Source organism: Aptenodytes forsteri, unplaced genomic scaffold (assembly GCF_000699145.1).
Source record: "Aptenodytes forsteri isolate BGI_AS27 unplaced genomic scaffold, ASM69914v1 Scaffold155, whole genome shotgun sequence".
Taxonomy (NCBI): Eukaryota; Metazoa; Chordata; class Aves; order Sphenisciformes; family Spheniscidae; genus Aptenodytes; species Aptenodytes forsteri.
Genome location: NW_008794446.1, coordinates 3812865 through 3822277, shown reverse-complemented (window position 1 = coordinate 3822277; position 9413 = coordinate 3812865). Strand labels below are relative to the sequence as shown.

Here is a 9413-nt window from a genome sequence, read left to right as displayed (position 1 = left end):
ACATTTGAAAGGAACATCTATGCTTTAACTGCTCTATTCTCTATGGAGTTGCAGATCAGATTTAATTAGATAAGTTTGTGTCTGCAGTGATTTTTTTTTTACGCTTCGCATGTCTGCAGCCTTTGAAAGGACCACAAAGAGACTCGGGTTTCAGGTGCTGTGTCATCAGTTTTGATCATGTTACACAACTGAATGCCATAATGCTTTTAACAATGTAATATAGTGAATTTAATCCATATCTAGATATTAGAAAAGAGAAAGTGGGCTTTAAAGCTTTTTTGTTATTTCAGTTCAATACTTACTGCTAAAATAATAGCCAGCAACAAATGGCGATATTTATTATGTCAAAATGCATTTCTATTTAGCTTTCCTGGAAATTGGGAAAAACGTCACACCCTAACTTATATATAATGTCTATAATCTATACACTGCAGATGATCTTTGCTACTCAGTTATTGATCTTTCACAGGTTAAATATCATGTATTTCTGTTTTAAGGACATTTGTTGTACTGACATTTTCCTCTCTATGTATTTCTGAATTTTTCTTACAGTAGAAAAAGTAATTCACCACAAATTATTTTTCCTTATATAGGTAATCAAATTGCCACCTATTCTTAAGCAATTAAAGAATATAGAGAACGTAAAATCAAGACAGTGTTATATCAGCAACTTTTACCCCCCTTTTAAGTAGTTTAGTTAAATAGTGATTAAAAAATCCAACGTATTTATAGTATTAAAGGCTTAGCATACAGTTTCTTGTACCTGTTATTCTGAAGAGGTCTCCTTTATTGATATGCACTGCTTTTCCAAAGTTATGCTTTTCATAAAAACAGATATGGGAAAAACAAAGACTGAATATTTCATTATTAAAAATATGTTTGACCGTAAGTGCAAGAAAACAGATTATAAAATTTCTCAAACAAGTGAACAGAAACATAAACAAAACCAGGAATGCTTTAATGTGTACTACAACAGAGCCTGATTGTAGCAGCACCATTTAGCATCTCTGTATAAAGGTAAAGTCTCATTGTGTGTTTTCTCCTTGCTAGGAGTTAATTCCAGAGTTTTACTATCTACCAGAGATGTTTGTCAACAGTAATGGCTATAATCTAGGAATCAGAGAAGATGAAGTTGTTGTGAATGATGTTGACCTCCCCCCATGGGCCAAGAAGCCTGAAGACTTTGTCCGTATCAACAGGATGGTAAGCTGCACTTTAGTTTAGCCTAAGTAAGGAGTTCTGTGTTTTAATAAGCTAACCTAATGCTGTTTTTCATCTCTTTAGAACTAGAGTTATAGAAATAAAATAAAAAGTGAAGGAGAATTTGCATTCCATCTTGCTGGACAGAAACCTTTATTTTACAATGGATTTTCCTTCCATGTGCCCAAATTATGGAAAATGAAATTCAGTTATTTACTCTATCCTAAGAATCAGATGGGCATGAGCTGGACAGTACAGGATAGCCTGTAAAATTTAAGTCTGTTTCTCCTCACCACCTTCTACATCAAAAAATAAAGGGTTATTATAAATGCTGGTATCTTGCAAGATATATTATATTCCTTACTCGACTGCACTTCCTATTCATCAGAGATGAACTGGAAGTGTAGAAATGTGAACGTAAGCCAACAACTGCAGTCTCTGAAGAAATTTTGCAGAAGAACTGCTCTGATGTAAATCACTATGAAGTCTGCAGAATTTAAGCATGAAAAACATTTATCTGTTGTACATTTTTTGCTTTAATTTGATACATAATGATTTAATTAATGATGGAGTTAATATCTACGTATGCTTCTAGTCATTTTTAGGAAAAACAAGGTATATTCTGATGTTTTGGCCAGCAATAGTTAATTTACAGTTCTGTTCTGGAAATGGATCTTCCTTAAAATGCATATTGCTTGTCTTGCTTATAGAGTCAGGACTATACTTTCAATAAGGCTTCCATACAGTTGCAGAACTGTTCAGCTTGTACATTATTCCCTATAGTGCTTTTGTGGTAGCATTGTAAGTCTAGTAGTGTTGGTTTTCTTCTAATCAGTTTGGCAATTTATTTTCAAGAACTGTCTATTCAAAGAAAATTGTTCTTCAGGAGTTGATAGAAAAAATAGCCATATGAAGTTCAAAAGAATAGAAGGATATTATAAAAACAAACCTATTCCTAGGTGTATATGATTTAGAAGTGTCCTCCATTTAGAAGAGTAAATGGTTTGACGTATGTACAGCAGTCTCCTAAGGAAGTGATGGCAACCTCATCACTTGAGACATGAAATGCACTACACAAAGCATGAGAAATGTGTTCCAGGAAGTAGTCCTTCATTGGCAGGAAGAAGCTGAACAACATTTTCCTTCTTTTTCTTGGCTGATTTCTCTTATAGATGCATATATTGTAACATTCTTTCTAAAAACAAGTAATTGTCACAGCTGGTGGCAATAAATTCAAGTGCAATTTTACTAGCAAAGAAGGAGGTGGACTTAAAGGATCACTACCCTCCATTAGCATTCCCGAGTGTGGGATGCGCAATCATAGGTACGTGTCTGCGGAGTGCCCATGTCGCTGCACAGAGCCCTTTTTTGGATTGTGGTTGTGGCTAAACCCGAACTGGGCCCAGGAGTAAGCACACTAAAGTTGACCAAGAGGTTTAGTTTTGACATCTGTAAGAACAGAAGTGTGATACCTTAGTGAAGAAGGATAACCAAGCTGCCACCTATTGGGGAATATATTGAGAGATGCATATTAATGACTCCCTTTGGGAAATCTTATAAAGAATGTTCCTTCTTGGATCCTAAATTGTGTTTCTCCATCTTTCCTTTCCACAAAGATGGAATGATTAATAGGAGGATAAAAGGCACTATGTGATAAGAGATCACTTGAACAAAAGCTTTAGCTTTAGTTTATTTGATTTCTCTCGTGCAATTTCTGCTTTGTAGAAAATAGAATAGGAGCTCTCTACAGAAAAGTTTTGTGCTGGGATATTTATGTCTGTTGAAGAAAACAGCTGCTTGTACGGATTTAGAGTATAGCATTTATGCCCCTTCAGGACAATACTTTCAAGAAAGGCTGGTAGCTAAAAGCTGGAAATACCTTTTAAATATTAAGCTGTAATAGCACTAATGACCGATTCCATACATGTGTAAGTATGCTCAGACTGCCATGAGACAGACAAACCATTGTTAGAGTAGTATTAGAATTACAGGCTTCAACTAATTGACTACTTCGCAGATTTCTAAAATCAGATATTATCTCACTTATGTATCATACCCTTCCTATACTGTCTTCCACCCCTGTCCCCACAGATGTGAGCATCACGCTGTTTTTATACAGTTTTGCCTGGAGGCATTTTCTGCATGGCCTTTATTCATCCCAGCATCTACTTTTAGCAAGAGCATGACCAGTAGTTAAAATTTAGTTCTACACAGATACATGCTATCTTCAAGTGAGTCGTCTGATGAAGTTCACAAATGATAATAAAGTTGGGAATTGCCTAGAAAACAGGAGAAAGAGGCATAGATTTATTTGAATTAGATGCAGAAAATACACTGAAAATCACCTCGGGAGGAAAGAATTAAAGATATTCAATAGGAAGCAGAAGTCTGGAAACAAAAATAGTGCCAAAACCAGAGCAGTAGCGAGGGAAGGGTGACAATGAGCAGCAATTAGATTAGATAAAACTCTGTAATTATATATTCACCAGAAATAAGTGTATTTTGATGCCATCTGTGGAGAATCATTGCATCACAGAGGATGTAAACAGTTGTACCTGTCTATGGTCCTTTTGAGACTGCACCTGGAATATTAGATTCACTTCTGGGTGACTAGATGACAGAAGTAGTATTCACATGTGGATGGATTTCAGAGGATAGACTTTGGGATGTTTAAAGAGCATGATATATGCATAAGTTTTTATAAAGCTTATTATAAAGTAGCAAGTAGCTAAAGAAGGATAATCCCTTTCATGAAAATGCAGATAGTATGTGTAGTAAGAAGTAATGGAATTACATTTTGAAATTGTAATAATTTCAATATGTAATAATTTTGCAGAAAAACTTCCTCATGTAGGGTTTTATTAGCACATACAGCAAACTGCCAGTACACTCTCTTTTTGGTCACTAGAACTAGACTGGTCAAAGTAAGGAACAAATATAAAGGGATTGGAAAGTTTGACATTCCCTACCTAATGTCTGATTCCATGTTTTGAACCGGCCAGCAGATGTATTATTCAGTTAGGTCATCCCCAGGCCAAGCTTTGGCTGTTATACAAGAATCTATCTTGAGAAAAAAAATAGCCTGGGTGTGGTGCTGACGTGTAAAACACAGCAAGCTTGTGCAAGCCTGGAATTTCTACAGCAACTTAGCAAAGCAAGTAGAGAACATGTTTACAGGAAAGCCACAGAAAATTGAGGAAAATTTCAAGTAAGTGTTATCCTGATCCCTTGCCTAATGAAATCAGCAGTAGTCATTTCATTTCAGTGGAAAGGATCCTGTGTGATACTGTGTAACACACAGTGGGATCTTGTTTTTCCCTAGCTGACAAGATTTTCTTCTGTTCATACATATTTTTTTACTTGCTGCAGGCATATATAATGTGTAATTTTATGTGGGAGTAAATACAAATCCTTATATACAGCCTACTCACACATTTATGAATGTAAACATTTTCTTTAAATAACAGCAAGAATTTCAGCATTTCATCCTGCGACTTACCAAAGCAAGTAAAGAACAGTCTAGAAAACATCACAGAGGCACAGTGACATAAATCAATGTAATTTAACCAATTGGTTAACAAGCTTTACTAAAATTCTGTGCAAATTAATGAATGGCAGGCAGGGTTTTGGTGGTGTTTTATTTGATTGTTCAGCTGTGTGTTTTACATTTCTAACTAAACACAGAAATGGATGTGGAAATGGTTTTCCATCAAAAGAGATTCCTTTAAACTTGTGAAAATTAGACTTATTATAAAGACTGGAAAAGACATTCAGTCAAGTTACTTTTAAGACCTATTACAGTAGCTTCTAAAGCACTCAGTGTATACATCAGGGATTGTTGTAGCAGTTTTATTTATCCATACAAAGCTAGACTGATTACTACGGAGTTACTCATGAAACATTAATAAAGCACTATGTTCAATGCTAACATGATTATGGTCTGACCTCGGCGATGGCACAAAGGACAGAGGCAGAAAGTGTCCCTGATAACATTACCCTAATGCTGGGCTCATCAATCATAATCTCCCAGTTTACCAGGAAAAAAAAAACCACGCATAAAACCTTCCACAGATGTGCATCTATAGTCCTACTCAGCCTCTCAATCCCCACAGACTTAGAGCAGTCCTGAGAGCCAGAAATAGAACAGATTCAGTCAGTAAGTCAAGCATGTTAAATCAAGGCAGGGAACACCACTGTGAAACACTGAAGCAGAGTTTTTATAATAAGCAGTCTTTAGTTTTGAAACAAAAGATGCAAGGTTGTGTAATTCAAAGTTAATTATAGTGATATTTTCATTATGGCTTAGGCACATATTAAATTACAAATTACAGCATTGAGTAAAATGCATTCACTATAAATTATATTTTTGAGAGACTAAACGGTGTCCTGTTTTTGTTATACATATTTTGTTCCTATTACATAACTGTTACTAAGATTGAATTTTCTTTCTGTCTTTGAAATGATTTATTTGCACTCTTCTACTGCCAATTACATTTTTGTACAGTTCCCTGGCTATTCAGAAGCATGCATAGTATTTCATAATTAAAAAGCTTCTTGAATAGTCATTAGAAACATCTATTATGAAATCTCTGTGCAGTGAGGATCTGGAAGATTTATCTTTTCTCCTCACCATTCAGCAGCAGTTGACATTCCTTTTTTACCAGATAAGCAGTAGATAAGATTTGATATTACTTCCTCAGTAGTAGCTTTGATTTTGTTTTGTGTATTGCCAAGGTTTGTTCTCAATGCAATTAAAACTCATTCAGCTAACAGGGGTTTCAATCTAATTTGGAATCGGCAGTGATTTTTTTTTAAACTTTCTATATCGCTGAAGAATCTTATTTACATCTTGAAGATGCTTACATAAAGGATCAGTTTCTGTGCAGACATCCCTGAATAACCCAAATCTGTAGAATACACTTCTATGTCGCTTTTATTAAAATATTACTTTGTTTAAATGAACATAACTAATTTCAGGTATCAGTATTGCCTGTTTTATTTTATGGCAAGAGTCAAAGATTTTACTCCGATAGTCACTACAAGAAATGGTAAATGAGGCAGAGAAATACTAGGAGAGAATCTGTGTATTGAATGGCTGCAGCGGAGCACGCATGTAAGGGGAGAGAAGAAAAACCCAGCTCACAGGCTGAAACAGCTGCTGGTCTGTTATTGAGCAGATCTACAAAACTGAAGTGTCTTGGAGTAGTTTTAAGAAAATATTTTTAAATATACTGAATATAAGTTAATAGCAAGATACTGTGGTAGGAGTTCTTGGAGAGACAGACAGCATACAGCTATGGAGGGGAGGGAAACAAGGCAGGAACTGCAGAAACAGGAGGGGCAGGTGCAGCTGTGCCCCAGACGAGGGGCAGCATCAGAGCTTTCCTCTTCTCTGGTGACACAAAATACCCAGGTAACACAAAACGTTGTGTTAGAAAGAGGTTGGAATAGCGTATTTTATAAATCCAGAACGCCTGATACTTTACACAGCACATAGTGTGCATTAAAATAAAAACCAATGCCTCCTACTGGAATGTCTGTAAAAAATAATTTTAACATCAAATTAGGATGAGCAGAGAGGAAAGTGTGCAATGTTCATACTGCACAAAGGTCTGATCCCACTAACCAGTAACTCGGCTTATATTAACTTTAGTTTACATTTACATAAACTTACTAATACCGATTTATATTTTACAACAGCTACAGGTCAGATTTTCAGCCTGTGGAACATGTGTGCATACACTTGCCTGCACACACAAAAAATGCAATACTTTTACTTAAAAATATGTATACACTAGGTATATAATAATGCTTGCGATGTACCTATTAGCAATAAAAGTCACTCCATTGAAAACAGTAACATAAGAGACTCCTTCCTCAAAACAAAACCCATGAAAAAATGCTGACTGGAATGCTGCTATTTGAAAATTAAGCCCTAATAACAGTGATTCAAACAAGTTCAGTCTGAGAGTGCCTGAATAAAACTCTGTTTTCTGTACATTTTAATTATAATAGAAAACAAGCTGGATATTAGCTCATTTCTGCTTAACAGTAAGAATCTTTAAAAACCATAAATAATTTTATATAATACATAATTATTTTTGTTTTTCTAAAAAAAAAAAATAAAATTGTTTCTTTATATTTTGTATTGAAAATATACTCAAAAAATTAAAGCCCGCAAAATGCTTTAAAGCCAAAATGTTCTTGAAAAAATGCTGTTCTTTAGGGCCATCACCAGCCTATTTTAAGGATATTATTGTTATCTTTTTCTGTGTGTTGTTCCTACTGTACCTACAAATTATTATTTACGCAGAAAATTCCCTCACCCTATTCCCTACTGAGCATTGCATATTCTTGAGAAACCAAACGATGCACTGTTGACAGTGAACAGCTTATAAATTTTCAGGAGGTGCTTACATGGAGGGGGAGCAGCCTGTGCATTAGAGCCAATTAGGGAGAGAATTCTGCAAGTATCGCACGAGTAGCATTGCAGAAGTACTTGGGAGAAACACCAGCAAACCAGGTCAGACCTGACATCAGAAGCTTTCTCCTGACTAAAACGAATCCAGGTTATAAAGCACAGATCAGGAGCCTTGTCCCCACCGAGGGCCAGGTAGGACTCTGTAGCCTTTTGGTGGCCGGTTCTTGAGTGCACCCTACCTATTGTTTGTGCCCAGTGCCATACCCCACAGGACACCCCGATGGGGAGGACGTGAACATCACACAGCACCCATTGCAGCCCACAGCTGGAGGCTGTGCGGTGCTAAGGCCCATGCAGAGCCACTCTCCTTCACAGCTCTGGCTCCTCTCTCCACCTTCTACTCTGGTCTCTGCCCCAAATACCCCACCACACCAGTCTTCCACCACACAGCACGTGGCAGGCACAGCACTGTTAGTCCCCTTGCTACCGCCAACGTTCTCACAGCCTCCCTGACAGCAATTCTTCTGACTTTCAATTTTGTGTGGAGATCTGAAATTTATAGTTCAAAATAATTAAATTCACTCCTTACAAATTTCCCCAAAGTTTCCCCAAGAAACTAAGGTTCTTCCCCAAGGAACTAAGGACCCCAAGGTTCTTTAAAGAACCATTAGACCTATAAACATAGCACAATAAATCTGCTTAAAGAATTGGAGACGAAGACATGACATGCTGCTGTTAAGAAGTAGCTCATTTATTTAATAAGTTACTAAAGAACTGTTCATCCATGTGAAATAGAAGTTCTCCAAACCTGCCAGGGTCAGTAAGACCTTCTCTGGAATGACAAGCTGCTGAGTAAGGGCTGGTCATGCAAGTAGAAACTGCCTCAGGGAAACATAACATAGGCATTCAACTCTCCTAACTCTCCTAACTTTGAAGGTCAAAGAAAGTGTACTCCCCCTGATGAGCAAGACTGGCAAACTGGTAACAACGGACGAGGAGAAGGCTGAGGTACTCAACAACTTTTTTGCCTCAGTCTTCATTGGCAACCTCTCCTCCCACACCTCTTGAGTGGATGGACCGCAAGGCAGGGACCAGGGAAGCAAAGTCCCTCCCACTGTAAGGGAAGATCAGGTTCGTGACCACCTGAGGAACCTGAATACACATAAGTCTTTGGGACCTGATGAGATGCATCCCAGAGTCCTGAGGGAATTGGCTGATGTAGTTGCTAAGCCACTCTCCATGATATTTGAAAAGTCATGGCAGTCAGGTGAAGTCCCTGGTGACTGGAAAAAGGGAAACATTGCACCCATTTTTAAAAAGGGAAAAAAGGACCCTGGGACCTACCGACCTGTCAGCTTCACCTCTGTGCCTGGGAAGATCATGGAACAGATCCTCCTGGAAGCTATGCTAAGGCACGTGGAGGACAGGGAGGTGATTCGAGACAGCCAGCATGGCTTCACCAAGGGCAAGTCCTGCCTGACCAACCTAGTGTCCTTCTATCATGGAGTAACTACATCAGTGGATGTAGTGGACAAGGGAAGAGCTACTGATGTCATCTATCTCGACTTCTGTAAGGCCTTTGACATGGTCCCCCACAACATCCTTCTCTCAAAATTGGAGAGATATGGATTTGATGGGTGGACTGCCCGGTGGGTGAGGAATTGGTTAGATGGTCACATGCAGAGGGTAGTGGTCAATGGCTCAATGTCCAGATGGAGACTCGTAACAAGTGGTGTCCCACAGGGGTCCGTATTGGGACTGGTACTGTTTAATATCTTCATCAATAACATAG

General features: G+C 37.7%; 1 protein-coding gene across 1 annotated transcript in view; it reads left to right on the top strand.

The window, feature by feature from the left end:
• NBEA (neurobeachin) overlaps nt 1-9413 on the top strand; it is a 437354-nt gene that overhangs the window by 376698 nt on the left and 51243 nt on the right. The window contains exon 47 of the mRNA XM_009290267.2: nt 1051-1203. Coding sequence (XP_009288542.1) covers nt 1051-1203 — 153 coding nt within the window. The remainder of the gene's footprint in view (nt 1-1050; nt 1204-9413) is intronic.